The sequence below is a fragment of the Pyrgilauda ruficollis genome, unplaced genomic scaffold (genome assembly GCF_017590135.1).
Source record: "Pyrgilauda ruficollis isolate IOZ18807 unplaced genomic scaffold, ASM1759013v1 scaffold2, whole genome shotgun sequence".
In the NCBI taxonomy this organism is placed as follows: Eukaryota; Metazoa; Chordata; class Aves; order Passeriformes; family Passeridae; genus Pyrgilauda; species Pyrgilauda ruficollis.
Genome location: NW_024519206.1, coordinates 141,824 through 161,322, shown reverse-complemented (window position 1 = coordinate 161,322; position 19,499 = coordinate 141,824). Strand labels below are relative to the sequence as shown.

General features: G+C 36.1%; 1 protein-coding gene across 1 annotated transcript in view; it reads right to left on the bottom strand.

Annotated features, from left to right (window-relative positions):
• RUNDC3B (RUN domain containing 3B) overlaps window positions 1-19,499 on the bottom strand; it is a 50,954-nt gene that overhangs the window by 12,183 nt on the left and 19,272 nt on the right. Inside the window, exons 5-8 of the mRNA XM_041466541.1 lie at window positions 17,988-18,077; window positions 14,796-14,876; window positions 12,986-13,154; window positions 7,977-8,134 (exon numbers count right to left, since the gene is read on the bottom strand). Coding sequence (XP_041322475.1) covers window positions 7,977-8,134; window positions 12,986-13,154; window positions 14,796-14,876; window positions 17,988-18,077 — 498 coding nt within the window. The remainder of the gene's footprint in view (window positions 1-7,976; window positions 8,135-12,985; window positions 13,155-14,795; window positions 14,877-17,987; window positions 18,078-19,499) is intronic.

The window sequence follows — 19,499 nt, the reverse complement described above, 5'->3', positions numbered from 1 at the left end:
GCTTCTTGCTTAGGAATCAGGGAGCACACTGACTGTATTTTCTGGGTTAAAACTTCAGGCATTTCCCTGTATCTATTTAAAGCCTTCCTGGAACTCATATGGACTGTGCTTTATTTTAAAAAAATATTGAAGAAACACAAGACACAAAGTTAAAACAGGAAAAACAAGTTGTAACCTAAATTTACAAATACCATCCCTAATTTAAAAAACCTCCAACATTTTTGCAGTCATGTGTATGCACACTGATCTGTAACTCACCTTTATTTTGAACAAGCTATTTGTATTTTAGAGAAACTTGTCATTTTGTTGTGAAAGTATAAAAAGAATTTGCTTATCTTTTCCTACTGGACAAAACTTAATTCCTGATCTGATTTATTTAAACCAATAAATCTAATACAATAAATCTGAAGTTAGGATAATTTAAACATCCATTTCTTTGGTCTGATGAATTGCAGAGATACTCCTTCAGTGTATCAATGATAAAGTAATGTCTGCAAATACAGAAGTAGCCTCTCCTCCCCATTCTAACCTGCTATTGTTCTTCCACCCTTAAAAAATGATGATTTTTTCACTATTTTCATTTAAAGCCCATTTAGTTTGATATTGAACTTCATGTAACTTGCATTAAAAATATTAGAAAAAATTAAATTCTGCTCAACTTTTTTCATTTATGTGTAAGCAATATGAAATACTTGATTTTCCCATCAGTGTTTTCTGGAATACAGAAGCAAATGTACAGTAGATGAATATGAAGGTTAAGAAATTAAGCAAAAAACCCTGTGACTCTCAGAAGCAAATGGTAATGCAAGGTTATTTATCTAAACAGATGAAGCAGAAAGAAATCAAATCCAGGCTCTGTGATTGCAATCCAGCAGTTAATGATTATGCACCATGGTTAACTTACCATAATTTTTATCTGTTTCTTTCTAATCCCTCCATTTGCAGCATCAAGTTATCAAACTCTTTTATGACAACAAAGCCTGAAGTTCACCTGAGGTTCCAGACACGAGATAATTCTCTTTGTGAATTAGCAGAGGAAGACATTGATGTCTGCTGTATTGCTGTGCCAAAGCAAGTATTCTTTGTCTGCCACAGTTCAGGTGTATCGACAGAGGAAGCAACTCATAATCCACACAATCTTCTTTCCTACCATGAATGCACATCATTTGCAACTGCATTGTACTGAGGCCTTCAGAGGCTCAATACTTGTCATTATTATTATTTTCAAAGGCCTTACTTTTTCCCTGTTCCCAATCTTTTAATTCTACATTGGACAAATATTCTGGAATTTGGAATGCATAAGGTGCCAATGTCCAAGTAATTTATTTAAGGATTTCTTACTTGGTAAGAAATACCTATGCAATACATTTATCCATAGAAGTGAAGCTATGCGAGAAGAGAGAGAAGATGCCACTATAAAAACAGATTTTAGTGTTACACATTAGACTCCTAGAAGGGGACACACTGCCATGCTAACGTCATAAAGTATGCAAAATGGGAAAAGAAAAGTCCCTGTGGCTCTCTAACCCACCAAGGGGAGTGCAGGGCAGAAGGGAGCAGAAGGAAGACTCCTTACGAAAGTATTTTTCATTCTGGAGTCAGAAAACATTTTCCAGTAAATATTCCAACACATCCTTGAAGACACCAATAGCTTCAAAAGCTTAAGACTTTTTTTAGAATGTTAAGGTTTATTTTAAAATAAACCTTTTAACCCTCCTTTTTAAGAGTTCAGAATAAGATATTCAAATGTGAGAGGTTAAAAATTAAATGCCTCCCTGTCTACTGCATCTTGTAGAGTAGGCCCTTTCCTTCAGGCTGCTATCAGCCCAGAAACTTTTGGTTTCCACTTGCACAATAAACCAATGTGGATTCTAAGAACAGAATAATCATTTTGGAGACTTGACGGCAAATTGTTTAATTGTGCATAGTTCTGTACTTTGCCCTGTATGTTTCTCTCTGAATTGCAGGAGTCTCTCTGTCTATGTCCTATGCCCAGAGCTGAACTTTTCCTAGCTATATTTGCAAAAAAGGAAACACCCATGTCTTCCTGGGTTTTCACCTCACTAAAAACAGAACTTCCCTTCTTGCTGTCAACTCACACCCTTGTAAAACAGAATAGGATTACAATATTGCAGCAAACTTGAAAAGAAAAAATTACAACAAAAAAATGCAAAACACTGCCTAAACAAAAGTTTTGCCATCTCTAAGAATATGTAATATTTTTTCTATGATGTAAAAAAAAAAAAAAAACAAAAACCAAAACCCACACACAGACAAGTTGAAAAAAGAAAGACTTGAAAATCAACCAAACTGCAATACTAAGGGTTTCAAACTGCTGCTCAAACTTGAGGGAGAAACAGAGGTCAGACAGGAAGCATTACAAATAAAAGCATGGCTAATGTGAATTAGGGTTTGATAGCAGGATCCATTAAAGCTTTAAAAGGAAAGGATTAGCATTCTCAGTTTTCACATTCTAGGAAAGAAACTTACCAAGATCAAAGATTAAAATTTAATCTTCAACTTCCTTTCAGTGAGGAAATAAAGCAGCTGCAACAAATTGGATTTACTGTACTTAAGCAGTTGAAGAATTCAGTTTCTTTGAAAAAAGTCTTAAAAGAGAAACTATCTGAAATGAAGGCAAGAGGGCTAAAAAAATTGATCCAGCTTCCCTATTCCTGCAGATGATTTAGGTTTTGAGCTAGGATTACAAAGCCAGGCAACCCACATTAAAGTTTTACTCACAAGGAGACACAAAACCCAGCTAAATTACAAAGCCTTTACTCAGACCCTCCTGCCTCTGTTTCCTTGGATAAGCTTTTCTCTGCTTTGTCCCTGACAGCCCAGCTACAGCCTGCATCCTCTACAGCCTTGTGCCTTCCTCTCTGACCCTGTCCACCTGCTCACAGCACCCAGCTGCAGATTCCAGAGCATTTACAAACAGCATCTTGACAAAGTGAAGACAAGCAGAGATACTATTTTCATAAGTAAGTTGTTTTACCAAATGGGGCATAACCATTCATTGAAAAGAGATCATCTTTGCTACAGAGAACATAGTGTATCTTCCTTTACATAGTCCGTAATAAACCTGGTAGGTGTTTGAAACAGAGAAGCTAATTTTGCCTGGAGTTAAACATGTCCTAATTTACTCTCTTTACAAATACAGCTGTATTATTCAGATAGAAAATGTAGTACTGCTGGATATTAAAATATTAAGTATTAATATAATAAAATGTTAAGCTATATTAAGACATTAAGAATGGAGGAAAATCATAGTTTGGACCTTGAAAAGGCTAATTCTGAAGAACAGCCAGACAAATTAAACCTATTTTTAAGATTTGGCAACACATGAAAAGAAATTCTTAATTACACATTAAGTCAAGCTTAATTCAGCATAAGATGTGAGTGTCCCTTCAGTTTAATTTGATGCTTATCTATGCCTTAATGAGTAACAGAATTCCAAATATGGAAGACTGACCTTTTCGCCCCTAACTCTTCTCCCCTCCACAGAACACCATAACAAGATGGGGATCTATGAAGAAACAGTAGAGGGGGATAAAAACCAGAGTGGTATAAAATATAGCATCGTCACTCAATGTACAAAATAAATTTCCCATAAATGTGATAAACTGATAAAAAAATTACAACCCAGTAATTTGTCCCAAGTGAGGACAAAGGGGCCGTACCATCTTACACCAGGCACACCAACCTGAAAACCTGACAAAACTCTTTAGGAGGAAACATGTGGCAGTACACATTACACAAATCACTGGTTTCATTTCAGCAAAGACCAAAGCAGAAGAAAAAACTTCTAAAGCATTTTGAGTGTTTTTCTGCTTTGCATACAGTGCTTTCCTTTTTCCTTTCACTTTGTTTAAAAAGATGTTCTATGTTAAAGTGATGAACTTTTATAACATCAGTGAGAACAACTTTTATAACATCAGTGAGTCAATATGCAGGAAATGAGCCAATCAGGAAATTGATGGAATCTCTCGGAATCAAACATCAATATTTAACATATATAAATATCAATTTCAGATGCAGAATCTGAACTTGAAAGTAATAAAAGCAGAGTTTGTTGTAACACAGGTAGTGTGTTAGTCAAAAGAAGGACTAAAAATTGCCCTAAGGGGAAAAAAAGTCTGTTTAAGCTGAACTAAAGAGTTTTAATGCAATGATATTGTGGGCCAATGGTTCCAGATTTTGCCCAGTCACATCTTTGACTCAGCTAACTAGTCCTTCAAGGCAGTGGTCTCAAAGTGAGATGCAGAAGATAATCCTTTAGGGTACTGGAAAAAAACCCTTCTTGTATTGCTAATAAATTTTTTTAAATGTAACATTTTGTTTATTTCCTCTTTATCTTATACTTTTAAATTTCTATTTTTGTATGTTTAAGAATGCAAATAATATATTAACACAACAGTATATTTATATAATTTATAAATAATTATACCTATATTGTGAGGGTTCTTAGATTTTTTTTTTTACTGATAGTGTGTGCAATCAAATGTTTCTGTGCTTCAAGAGACATTCAACATTTGTTTGCAGAAACATAGAGGAGGCAGGAATGTCTGCCTCTGTACATTTTGAATACTCCAGGATGCAGTTCCTTGATGATTTGGGATCCCTATCCTATCAAATTACAATTCTGTAATTTGAATGTTACAGAATTCAAACTGTTTTCCTCATCTAGACATTCCACAGATCACAGGCTTCTCTTGGGCTGTCCTCCTGTGAGCTGTTATTTTCAAGCACTTCAGAGCTGTTAATTTTACGTACTTTAAGGTCTTTGGAACTGTCTCACTTTCACTGTAAAAATACACTATTCTTAGAGAAAAGTGGAGCCAAAAGTACTATTCTGTAGTGTTCGATTCAAGTCCTAGGAAAAAAACACACGACAGTGATGACATCTGAAGAAAAAAATGAAGGCCCTGAGCGGCTCATCATTATTACAATTCACACAATTGAAATGCCTCCTGACCACTGGTGACTGGGGGCACAGACCACCTCTCCAGGAAGCACACTGCAGTATTTGACCTCCCTCTGGGTAAAGAGATGTTTGCCAATGTCCAGTCTGAATCTTCTTCCTGATGAGCTGTGTATTAGCTTAAATGTGCTGAACTGATAATCAGGTTGTCTATTGCAGATTCACTTTTCCAGCTAGATTTGCCATCAGACACCTGCCAACAAAGTAAGAGGTCCAACTCCCAGATGGGTGGGTATACTACTAAGAAATGCAATTAAGCTGAGAGACACACAGAAAAGTTACTCTTTTGTGCATAACTAATTGATAAATTTGCAGCTTCACCATTTTCCAGATATTGGTATTCATGAGATCTGTAAAATGGCTTTTAAGTACATTGGAAACTATGTTGTTCACTGTAGTTTGAATATTCAAGTGTGTGAGACAAAGTTAATACTGAAAATTGTAGAACATGAACCATAGCAGCTGTAAAAAGAAAAACTCCTTCCAAATTTTTCTGATGTCCTATCCCTGTAATTGTTTCATGCTTTGCAACAAACCCCCTTAGTGAACGTGCATGCAGAAAAGCTTCTCTGTAGGAAATCTAATGTTTAACCTGAAGGCCTTGTTGGTCTGTTGATTCTGGGTTAACTGGTTTCCAAATCAGCAACAGCCTATACTGTCAACAAAGTCACAGCTCTATTCCTCGCCTTACTTTTTTGTTTTTTTGGTGGGGGAAGGCAGAAATAGATAGAGACTCAGTTTCTGTCAAGTCCACTGACAAGATACATAAAACATTTTGCTTTGCATGCCTGTGAAATACCATTATGGAAACCTCAACAAAACTGTACTCAACAAAAGCTTGAAGTCATAGACCTTGCTACCTTAAGAACAGCAGCCAGTAGAATAGAAGAGCATCATCAAAAAGAAAGTATAGAATGTTTATTTATAATGGTTTCAATTACATAGCAAACAATCCTAAACCAGATCTCAAAGTGTTTTACAAACAGCAATGCAATATGCCTTGGGCAGAATTACAGTCCCAGACTTGCTCTTATCTCCTGATGAAGAATTCAGATTACAGCATACATTCACTGCTACAAAATGCCAGTAATGGTAGGGGAGTAAAACACTAAGTTTTGGTATTACTTTAACATCATTCTAAAATGGCTGGACCATAAAAAGCAATTGGCCAAAACTCATGCCTCATTACAGACATATTACTGATAAAAGACATTCTGCTGCCAGGTTACCTTTGGTTGGAATAAAAAACCCAATATAAATACCAACTATGATTAAAAAAAGTTAATTATGACTGATGTTGACCATTAGGAATCTGCTAGGAATATTTGTTCCCCTCCCTCACCTGACAAGCACGCTACACTCACAGCAATAAAAATGTAAAATTATACCCCAAATATCTAGAGTAGTTCAGACTCCTGACTACAGTGTCTCACAAAGAGATATACAAGAACACTGTCAAGATACAACAGAGGTTATTCCACAATTTGAGCCTTTACACAATAAAGCCATCAAACAAAATCAAACCTAAAAGACCAAGATCTTCAGAACAGTCTTACTGCATACATCTCAGCTAAAATTTAACAGCAGGTATGAACATTCAAAATTTCCAGTATCAGTGTAGGTTTAAATAAGTTTACACCTTTCCCCACCTCCCCCAAATAACCAGGGATGTCAAAGCAGTATAACATGAATCATTAGGCATATCAGTAAGTTCAGAGAAGAGTTCAAGAACAAGTATGTCTCAAAACCTTACAGTCAATCAGAGGGAAAGAAAAAAAGAAACTTGGAAAAGCATCTTTTTTTCTTACTCAGCTCTGCATTTGGCCTAAATAAAATGCCAATTCCCTATTCCTGAACATTTTCATAAAATCCATTTCAAGCACTGGCAATAAAATGATCTATCATGAGAGAGAGAGGAGCAGAAAAAAACCCCAAAGCTTTGCTTACAAGCTTGAAATATTTTACTTCGTAGTAAAGACCCTTTGGGATGGTACCTTCATACATTCTCTTTATCATGGATTGTTTCAAAGATCCGGCTGCTGTGTTACTCCCGGGCTCAGACATTAACAAATTAATCCAGATTTAGGGCAAAATGTTCTATATTTGTTACGAACAGAACATTCAACTGCTGCAGGCGCACCCTCTGGCAGTTTCAAAACTTTTACTAAGTTTTCCATCTGCCTGGGTCTTCAAACACAGAATTACTTGGGTTGGGAGGACCCTTACAGATTGTCTTGCTCCAACACCCTGCCATGGGCAGAGACACCTTCCACTACACAGGCTGTTCAGAGACCAATCCAGCATGGGAATGTCTCTGCAAAAGGAGAGTACCTCCCCACCCAACAGACAGGGCTGAGAGGATAAACTAGAATGATCATAAGATACTCCAATATTTATCCTATTAGAAATCACATATGGTATTAATAAAAAATAAGCCTTTTACTGTTGTAGCATTTTGTCTTGCATTGAAGAAACGGTGATAGTGAACGTTTTGCCAGTTGGAATAGTTTTAGGACTACCAGACAAACTACTACCGTGTCTGAGTCATCACAAATAAATTAAAATCTAGCTAAAGAAAAATAAATATCTTTTTACCCCTCTTGCCTAACCTTTAAAAAATGGTCTTCAAAAGGTAGCTGGTTTCAATACTTTTAGGGGTAACCTTAAAACTAGAAGTAATAAGATATAAAGAACATTTTATAAAAATGTGTAAAAAATTTAAGCAAGTTATGGTAAGCTATTTCAGATTTTTAAAAATTTAAATATTTAATCTCAGAATTATTCTGTTTTACACTACTACAGTTTCCAGGGAACTATTCCCAAATCTAAGAGTTGTCAGATTAAAAAAAAAAAAAAAGCTAAAATACATCAATTTCTTTAAGAAGTTGACTCATTTCCACAGGATTAGAAACTCTACATATTGTATGGTTATGTAACTTAAATAATTTAAGTAATGCTGCTGCAGAAATGCTTCTCCATTATGCTAACTTACAACTGGTCTTGCAGTTCCACAATGATATATTCCAGTTGCTCCTTCTCCATTTTATGGGCTAGATCCATATCTTCAATTCTTTGTAACAGGAGTTTATTTTGTGAGACAGATTCAGACAGCTGGTTTTCTCTGAGTCGTACCAATTCTTCAAGATAACCCTGAAAATGTAAGTTATAAGAAAACTTTAAAAAACACATTATCAAAACCACTTTTGAGTATGCACGTTCATATTTACTGGTTTATGATGTATACAATTTTATTTTGGGTTCGTTGTAGGCATAATTGTTTATTTTTAAACAGACTAGTAAATTGATTTTAGATTAGTTTGAGATTTCCTAGTAGGCAACAGGAAAATAATATATTTCTTTATACACTTGCAGAGGAGTAGAAAAATGAAAAAGAAGACAGGAAAGCCACCAGCATGAAAGACTAATTCATCTTTCAAAAACAACTGTAACAAGTACAAGAAAAAGATCAGAATTCTACAACTGAACAGGCACAGCATGCTACATAATACACAAGGGTAAGAGTAGACTATATTTACATGGATCTTTATAGTTAATGAAAGGGATCCAGAATTACTATGGATAAAATATCCAATGTTATTTTAAAGTTTCTTTGAACTTTTGAATCACACAATAAAATGACAAAGAAGGTTCCAGCATGTCAGATGTTAGTAACTTCTTAGAAATTGTCAATTAAAACCAAATACAGTAAGTCTACACTACATAAAATTGTGCACATTCCTTGAAACCTGTGGAAAAATGGGCAACTGTTTTATATGTGCCCATGTTTTAAAAAGGTATTAAAAACAAAAGGTATTAAAAAAACCAAAGGTATTAATGTTTTCAGTGACACAGAATGAGTGTGTCTGTTCTCAGCGCCTGTTGAGTGAAGAAAACAGGCTCACATTAGCTGGTAACAAATTGCTACTAGTGTAATTCATCACCACAAAGACTGTTAAGGATTTGAAGTATCTCTGGTATGAGAAGAAACACAAGGAGCTGGGATTGCTCAAGTTAGGGCTGAAGAGAAGAGGATAAGGAAAAAGAATCATATCAATGCACATCAGTGTTTAATGGGAGGGTGTATGCGTGATGGAATCAGACTCTTCTCTGTGACAGCCAGTGAAAAGAGGCAATGGGCACAATCTGAAATACATGCACATAGGAAACCATTTAAATATAAGAAAACTTTTCTTTCCTCTTTCCTTTTTTCCCCATTAAACGAGCACTGGTATGGATTGTCTAAACAGGCTGGAGAATGTGTATCCCCAAGATATTCACAGCCTGACTGAAAAGGCCTTCAGAAACCTGCTCTAGTCTACTTTTTTCCTGAGCAGGGGAGATGGACAAGACAATCTCCAGAGGTGCCATCTGACCACAACTATTCTGTGATCCTATAGTTAAATACAGTTCTATCCATTGGGTATGTTTATATTTGACAGGGACTTTTTAGTCTCAATACAAGTTCCAAGGAATCTTGAGAGCTTTTCAGTATGCCTAGTTCTGCCTCATCAAATATTACTGTTATCTTGACTCCTAATATATTCCTTGGAGTTCTAAGTTAGCACTTCCAAAGTACTAAATGATGCATTACAACGTAACAAATTTCCTGCTTCTTGAAAACATAAAAAAACCCCAAAACAAAATTAAAAAAAAAAAATCAAACCATTATACAGAAACATTTTAGACCAGAAGCACCAGTATCAAAAACATAATCCTATGTACAGTAAATACCTCTACGTATAATGACTTGGAGATGCACATCCTACCAGCAGAAGCATATAAACTTCCAGTATAAACAGTACTCAAATAATTCAGGAGCTCACTATCCAAAAGTGAACAGCTTAAACCATTCCAGAACAGAGAAAGGATAACTCCCACATAAATAACAAATGTGTAAAGTATGACTCATTGATCTGAACAGAAAGAAAGTTTTTTCCAAGAAAACTTGGAAAAGACAAAGTCATCGTATTTCCAGAGTGGCCTGGGCAGGGCAGAAAGGAAGAGACAGTTCCTAACTTTTAAAAAGCAAGAGCTAGGCACCATGAAATCAAACTCTTAGGAGACAGATTCAAAAGACAGAATAGGAGGTAGTTTTTCACACAACAGATGGTAGATTCACAGAATGCTTTGCCAAAGAAAAAAAAAAAAGTTTGGATGGTGAAATTTTACATGGAATCGAGGGGATATTTGACAAGCACTTGGCAGAGACATCTATCACAGGTTACTACACAGATAAACCTTTTAGCTTCAGGCAGCCCCTCAGCTGACATACACTGGCTAAGAGTGCATTGGAAGAAAAGTGGGGTATAATCATGTCCTTTTGTTTATTCTTCCCTCCACATCTGCTTTGGTCAAGTACACAAGATGGGACAGTAGCATAACCAAGGAACCTTGGTCTAAACCAGCAGAGTGTAGCTGATCCAATAAAGCAATGCTAGGATTTAGCTTGCTAAAGTAACACCTGACCCTATCCTACCACTCAAATGGCTCACAAGAGAGACCTGTATCTTAGCTGCAATCCAATTGCTTGTCACATTGTGACCTGGTGCTATTAATGGCTGCAGCACACATACTTTACTTGGAAGGCACAAAAGGAATTTATCACTGTTTGAGCAAAATGAATTACAATGGAGCAAAAGAAGGATCCATCAGACCTACCGTATCAGCTACTAAAGACATTATTTTCAACTTGGTCTTCTTGTCGCAAACACCCAGTTTTCCAATACACAGAATGTCAGAAAGCCCTTTTGTTCAAATAAAAAGTCTCTGATTAACTGGTACCTACTGCACTGAGTGCAACTCAGTCATTGGTGCAACTTATTGCCATGAAAAAAGGGAAGGAAGAGAAACTTGGGAAAAGAGCTCTATTGCATAGTCCATTTTAATGGTCATTTGTTCAAGTTGTAATAGAACAGATGTGGCATAGTTAAAGTGAATCATATAAAAACTTGGCAAGCACATCCCAAATGAAAATTAGAGAATAGAAGATTTTCTGACTGTAGGAAAAATAAGTTATTTTGCTGCTGCAATTGCAAGTAAGCATTCCAAAGGAGGACAACTAGGAAAGTGTCAACAGCTGTCAGAGTAGCTACCATTTTGAAAATTGTTTAAATGCACCAAAATTTCCCAAGATTGATCCTACAACTGAATTAAATTCACCCCTATATTAGTAACCTACAGAAGTTAGAAATTCATTAAGAGAATGTTACCAGAAATAACTCCTATGGAATGGGAATTGTTCTAGATCTTGGACTCATGAATAAACCAAAATCACTGTTTGCTGTTACAGCCACTGACAACCTTTGTGCTTATGCAGACAAAGGCTCCTAGTGATTCTGACTGTGGATGTGGGTTACATGTTTCTACACATGTATGTCACAAATTTGATGGAGTATCTTTGGAAATGAACCACCTGGATATATCAAGAAAAATAAACATCCACCTATTTTGTTCTCTCCAATGCTTCTCCAGACTGACAACACTCTCCTCATGGTGAGGAAAAGTGTACACTCAAGCTGATCCTATATTTTTTTCTGGCAAAGATAGAAATTCCTTCTGGAGGTTCAAGAGAAAGTTTTTCATTTATGTATTTGAGAAGATTCCTTTGAATAGCATGCTTTGCTTTGTACAAGCAGGGAAAATGCCCTCTGTTACCAGAGAGGACCCCAGGAACACAAATTCTTTCCATATAGAAAGTGATACCATACCAGCTGAGAAGACTGGACCAGAAAACTGGATGCAACAGTTCAGGTCATATTTCAAAAACAAAGTCTAAGAGACCCAAAACACAAAAGCAATAATTGTATGCATAATTTTTAAAAAATAATATAAATAAATATTAAGAATCTATTATCCCATAGTAAGTCTGACTCTTTCATTGTTACTTAGAAAAACTCTAGCTTCTTTCAAGTGCATTAAAATAAACCAATTTTGATTCTACCTATTCCATATTCAGGGAAATAATTACACCTCCAAGCACCCTTGCATGGTTCCAGCCCTTCATATGGCTGACTCTATTCAGAGTTGCACAAAAATCAAATTCTTACGCTAGGAAAACAGAACAATAAAAATACTAATAGAAGTTATTTTTAAAAATGTAACCAGGTGTATTTAATTTTTTTCCTGTAGTTTTTCCTGACCCTTCTTTCTTTTTTTGTGCACTACTTCTTTGGTGTGTATGAAGAGTCTGCCCTCTTCTCTCTACTAGCTAATATGCATTGTAATTACTGTGGATGTAAGAATGCTGTTATGAAAAACTGACAAGTACTTTGCTTTGAAAATGCTAAATTATTAAACGGTTTGGACATATATTTATTTCACTTCACCTTTAACTTAAGGTATGTTGGGTGGTAGATGGAAAACCCACCTTTGGTTTCTGTAGTTACATTCAATTAGCCACCTAAATTAAAATCCAACACAAACATATCCTTTCACATTTTCCTTTCCCAGTCTGCTTCAATCAAGCTGTAAAATTACCTATTTTCTAAAAACCCATCCCAGTATCACTGAGACGATAGTTTTACCTTTCATCTAAATGAATTACTCTGCTGATCCTTTTTGTTTAGTTTAAGACTAAGTGAAGTTTAACATCACTATCATCATAAAAGACTTCATCTGTCAGTCTACCTACAATAAAAATCTGTGACTTCTAAGAAAGAGAAAATTCATGTGAACTTCAAGTTCACAACCTAACAGCATTAGAGATACAGTGGATTGGATAAGATAAGATTGGATAAAGAAGCCAAAGCTTCGACATTAGATTGTGAAATCTGACCTTTGAATTATTTCCATTCTCTTCCCCAGTTCATCAAGCCTCTTTTCCCCCAAATCAGTGAGCAAAGATGCTTGGGATACTCTGAGGATCATAAAATTTAGGACCAGTTACATGAAGCTAAACAACATCTAATAATATATTTTCCTGCCTTTACTTAGATGGATATGTCACCAGTTGGCTGGTATGAGCTTTGGTTCCACAGCCCCCACACAAAACTAATCTTTTACCTTCTGTTCCAATGCAAGCCGGTACTTCTGTTCTACCCTTTTGCATTTGTTGTACCAACTGTTTTCATCTGTGATGAAAGGAGGACCAATGTTCTCTGGAGTACTGCCTTCACTGCCACTACTGCCCAGTGTTCTTAGCTCTTCTTCATCACTGCTGATACTGTCAGAACTGAAGAATCATATTTATTAGCAAAGTCAAAAGCTGCACTTATAAAAATGCAAATTCTGCTTGAAATTGAACATTGTATTTCTTAAAAAACTCTGCAAACAAAAAAAAAAAAAAGGAAACGTTGGGATATGATGGATTACTAAACACAATTTGTATTTCAAGCTTTTGTTTCTATAGCCACCTAAAAAATAGACAAAAATTTGCTTGTGATCTTTGCCAAGTTAGACAACTGTATGTGAACTACTTTCCTTAGTACAAAGGGTAAATGCATTACAATATAGATTCTGTTTCTTAAAAAAAAAAGAGAAACCCAAATAAGTGGTTGTCATTATGTTAAATCAAGATAAATCAGAATGTACATCTATGTTTATAGCAAAGATCCTGTGCCTGTTACTTCACAGAATGTACTTCCCTACATAGTAAGCAGACTCATTGTTAAAATATCTTCACATCTTGCAGAATCAGTGCATGCTAGAGAATGCAGACATCTTTCTCAAAGACAAAAATTTATTTTAGTCTAGAGAAGACAGAGGGGATATCATCAATGCATATAAATATCTCAAAGGTAGGTGTCAAGAGGATGCTCTTTTCAGTGGTGCCCAGTGACAGGAAGAAGAGCAATAGCAATAAATTAAAACACAAGCAGTTCCACCTCAACATGAAGCAGAACTCCTTTACAAGGAGGGTGGCAGAGCACTGGCACAGGCTGCCCAGGGAAGCTGTGGAGTGTCCCTTGCTGCTCCAGGTGTCACCTGCTACAGGTGACCCTGTCTTGGCAGGGACTTGGACTGGGTGATTTCCAAAGGTGCCTTCCAACACTAACAATTCTGTGATTCTGATTTATCCCAGTACTCATTTGAAAATCTTCCCTTGCAACTATATTTCTCCCTACACTAACAGAATTTACTAGGTTTTTTTAAGTAGTCATTTCCATAACCCCATGATCCTGCCATGATACAAACTGAATCACAATTTGTCACTAACATGTAAAGCTAGTTGAAAATTTCAAGGGAGTAACTAGGATGTTTCATGTTCAGGTGTACGTCTTCAAGACTATTCCTAACTGCTTCTCTCCTTCGGGTAAACTTAACAACAGAAATCATATCATTAATTTCCATGCTTTTTGGTGGTGCCAAATTGCTACTTGATTTATTAGTGAGAATTCTTTTAATTATTAATCATAAGGCTGATCAGAGGAGCAAAATGCAGCTAAAAATCAGTTTACACAGCCTGGTCACGACTTTCTGTGATGTGCTAATGGCTTATATTGCCTATGTCATATCTTATATTTATCAGGGTATATATTATTTTTATTTATAAAATAACTATTTCGTTTTATGGCTACACAGAAAAGGCCTAAGAGAAAAGACAGCTTGGTCTGGTGATCGTCAAAGGAGATGCAGCATTCATTTTCCACTGAACTGTTATTCTGAATCAAGAAAACACAATTAGCATGACTCACATTTCATGAATCATATAACAATTCCACCAGTCTGAAAGAGTGAGGTAGCTGAGTGTACAGGTTTCTACTTAGAGATAAATATCATTTTGCATATGAAATGAAAAATAAGAGGCCCAATAAAAAGTAAAATCTTGCCAATGAAATAAAATTTTAAAAAGCAGAGTAAAGCTAAAAAGTACCTTTGGGTGAACTTCAAGTACGGTGTATAATCTATGACAGCTGGATAGCTTCCATCCAATCCCTCACCCTTCAGACAAAAACTGATAAAACAGCAACAACAATAAGTTTATTATAAGAAAGATAAATTATAGAGACAGTTGAATATTTTCAACCTGAAACTTCATTTTTTGTAATTTTTTTGTGCTATAAACCCTAATTTTTAAACATTCGCTTTTATTCGTAATAAAACACAGAGATGGCAAGAGAATAACCAGAAAGCTAACTGAAGCAGCAGAAACAGAAAAATTATGGACAAGCTTGGAATTTTCCACATTTAACATCATTTAAATGGTTTGCAGAATGGTCATATAAGCATTCTACTACATAAAAAGTAATTTTCTCAAAAATATTTCAGGGTCTTTCTCATTTCAGACACTTACAGGTGCTGAGGTGCACAAAGCTGAGGAATACAAATGAATCTAACTTTTGGAAAATTGACTTAATTGGCTGCAGCTTTATAAAGCTTTCATTTACACTGTGTTCTTTCTTTTCACTGGAAATAAATTATTGCATTTCAACTATGTTTAATTATCACAGAAGTGACAAAATGATCATGCTTCCACAAGGCTCATATTCCTCATTCCTATCTCTGTTATTGATAAACAGATTCTAATAAGTCACAGCCTTTGCTAACTGAATTGCAAAGTACCATTTTTGACAATGCAGTAATTTAAGCGCTATTTGGGAAGTAAAGCAAAGGGTTGTTGGTTTTTTCCCCAAAATAAAAAGAAAAACAAAGAAAGTGAAAAAGCAGCCCCCCAAGAGCACAATTATCTAATTCCTTATTGCTGTGAGGGAAGAAAAAAAAAAATCAGATTATGTTCTCACACAAGCTCGCTCATCCTCCAGTCCTACTCGTATTTACAGCTCCACATAGATAAGCTAGTCAACATTTATAAGAGATACTGAACTGAAAAAAAATCTCATATATAACATGTAAGGAATGGATACAGCTCCTCAGCTATTCAAATCAATACTATAAAGGCTCTGCTCAGTGGTTCCAAGCAATAGGACAAGAGTCAAGGGGCAGAAACTGATGCACAGAAAATTACACCTGAATATAAGGAAGAATTTTTTTACTGTGCAGCTGACCACACACTGGAACAGATTGTCCAGAGAGGTTGTGGAGTCCCTCACTGGAGATATTCAAGAACCATCTGGACACAATCCTGTGCCATGTGCTCTAGGATAACCCTGCCTGAGCAGAGAGGTTGGATCAGACAACCCACTGTGGTCCCTCCCAACCTGAAATATTCTGTGGTATGTGGCACAATAAAAACACTCCTGTAGTACTAAATTCCCATTTTGCACAGAAAATTCTTAGACTCTTAAAAGCTGCATTGACAAAATGTAAATATCTTCAAGAGCCAATCAGCAGTCTGAATACCATTAATAGGTTCTTTTATATTAGAAATCAGAGGACAAAGAAAGAACAAGTAGTTATGCAACTAAGCTCTCACACCCTAGTATGTACCTTCTGAGAGACAAACACAGTCACTTGATGATTATTTATGAGAGGATTTACATAATGCAGACCTAATCTTGCAATGCTTATTCACGTATAGCTGTCCTTCCAAGTATAGGGCTAATACAGAAGCAGTTTAAATTCAGATTATGTAAAGCTTAAACTAATAAAATCTAGTAAGATTTGAATTTTGCTGTACACAAGGCTAGCACTCTTATCATCCTGCAGCACACTTCTGCTCTTCCAGAACACTTGTTGAGGATGTAGTTAAGCCAATGACACAAAGCTGGAAAAAGAAGCTATCCTGTGTTTCAACCTCTCCCTCCCTATTTTTTTCCTTTTTTTTTTTTATGCAAACATGACACTCCCCTCCTTACAGTGGTATTGGCTCTGACTCCATGATGGTTCAGCAGCCATCAAGATCTGCATTTTTACCTTGTTTCCTTTTTTTTTTTCCTTTCCTCACCCAGTTGCAGTCCCATAGCCAGCTGAACTGAATGCTCCTTATCACCACAAAGGGAAAACACTGCTCGTTCCTTATTTGCTCCTTTTCTTGGCTAAGCATTCTTCTCCCATAATCTCTGACACTAACAGGAGGCTTCTGTGAACCAAACTAGCTAACTAAAAAAGAACTACCCAGTCCTCTTACTGGGGATGTTTTTTCATTCTTCAACAGTTTAGTTGGCTCATAGAAGGGTCCAACAAGCCTGGCACAGAGGAACATAAACAGCAGTAAATCTCTAAAGGGCCTTTTGGCAATGGTCAATCACTCAACGCATCCATTCTGTTTTCTGGCAGTTTGCCTCCTATATTGGTTTGTGACAAGCATTAATGCTACTGCAAGGTAAATACTAACAAACAGTGAACAAAGAGAAGAATGAAGAAAGCACTATCAGTCTCTTTTTCCTTGTGCTGGATTATGAAACTCTCTGCCAGTGGCTCTGCCTGAGGCGAAATTGGCCCAACCAGGCATATTAACAAGGTCTTGCCCCAGCCAGGTTCTATCTTTTTACAGGCACTGTAATCTTTATATATTGCTGATGGATTTTTTTAATATATGTACATATATAGATAGACATGCCGCGCTGTTTTTTTTTTATTATCTAGGGTGTGCTTGCACCATTGTTACCTCAAAACCACAGAATCAACCATATAGGAAAGTCCACAAAAGCTTGGCTAGAAATTGCAAAGGTCAATTCATGTAAGCAGTTCAGCTGCAGGTAATTTTAACACAAATTGATATTAAATGGTCATTTGTATTTTACATTTTTCAAATTTAGAAGTGATAAAGATTACCTTCTACATATGCAGTTACAGCGCTATCCTCAAGTACCAGGACATAACCAAGTACTTAATCACAGTTTTCCTTACGGTTTAAAAATAAATTTAAAAGATGTCATGTCTATAAGCTTCATTTAATAGGTTTGAAATACCTTCTGCAATTATACTTCTTTCCTTTTAGGATTTTGATACCTGAAAAAACTATGCCATAATCATGCAGTTACATAAAAGCATAACTTGGTTCTTATCTAGAAGAGCCATCAAGATATCTCTCTTGCCCTCTTCTTTGCCTCAACCTAAGTTTTGTCTCTCAAACTACCACAGGATTTTAAGAATGTTTTCCTAATACATTGATTTGTAAGTACTTTTCCTGAGCATTTTTTTGTGAAGCATACAAATACAGTACCTGAAATCAATTGCATTGAGTCCCAACAGCATACCAGCAAGCATATTTGCTTCTTCACCAAGAACAATTGCTCCATCTTCATAAAACCTCCTTCAACAAAAAAAGAAATTAATCAACTGTTTTTCATATTTAGCAGAAAACTGAAGAAATCCAGTTTAAATTAAAACTGAGTTTATTTTAATTTAATTAGTTTAAATTAAACATGAACCCCAGAGGCATTCATATTTATTTTCAAATAAAATAAACTAATAGACTACATAGCACAAAACACCACAATCTTAAAACAAAGAAGAATTTAGACATAAGCAAAAAGAATTTTCAACATCAATACTATGAACTGGTAGAACAGGATGGATAAAATACAAAAAAAATTATGAAGGCATGTTATACTTTACCTCTAAAAGGAAGAATTTGTGTCATGTACATAAAGAAATAATGATTCCATCACATGAAAAAATGTTCTCTTTCACAATTGTACTTGCAGGTTCATTTAAAGTTCAACATTCAATTTCCATTCCTAGGGGTTGATCTTTTTAAAAAATATTTGCACCAATCAGCTATTTTTCATGTAGTTTACCTTTTTTAAAAATATTGCATGCTGGGAAGATGCATGCTGGAAGGTCATCAGAATTCACCTGAGAATTACATGTGGTAAGAGGGAAACCAAGAAGTGCTCAGTATTGAAGGCAAGGTTGAAATGTCACCTAGTAAGAACTGAGATGCACAGTTCACCTTTACGTTCTAGCAGCGGATGAGTGCAGGAAGGTGCCAGATTACTGACTACGACCAAATACCAGCAATACTGCCCTACCCAAACTCCATCTGTTTTAAGAATTGCATGAAAGCTTCTGGGTAATTCAGAGAGAGTTCCAGTTGGCTGCATGGTGAACATCCAGAAAAGACATGTTTTGAGGCACAGCTCCAGAAACTGAACTGTGTTATAATGCATGCTGTGAGAAGTTTTGCAGCTTTGTAACAGACATCCATTCACTATACAGAGATGAGTTGTCAAAGATCTCAGATGTTCTCAGTAGAAGGAATAAATCTGTAAGACTTCCTCTCATATAGTCCTGATAGTGAGGCTAGGAAGTACAAACTCAGCTCTGTACTCTCTGACTTCAGGAAGGGTACCAGGAGGCTAAGCTGGCTGAGCCAGAACACTGAGCCAGAGGGACTCCAGTCTGATTCAGCACAGTGACTCTTATTTGTGAACAAACAGCAGTGCCCCCAGTGCATGCAGATTACCAGTCATTTCACTGGCATTTGTAAAATCACTGCCAGGTACCAATCTGCACTAAGTTCTTGTAAAATAGTGCCTAGGAAGAAATCACACAAAAAGGAGAAGGCACACCTTCAATGGTGAGATGCAGAAGTTAGCCTGGCAGTGCCAGGGTTAAATACAGCTGCAGCAATCCAGCCAAACCAATAGTCCCCTTGGAAAATTCACAAATCTTCATTCAGCTATACACTTGACATCTCACAACACAACAGTCTGCTATATTTTAAGAGTCT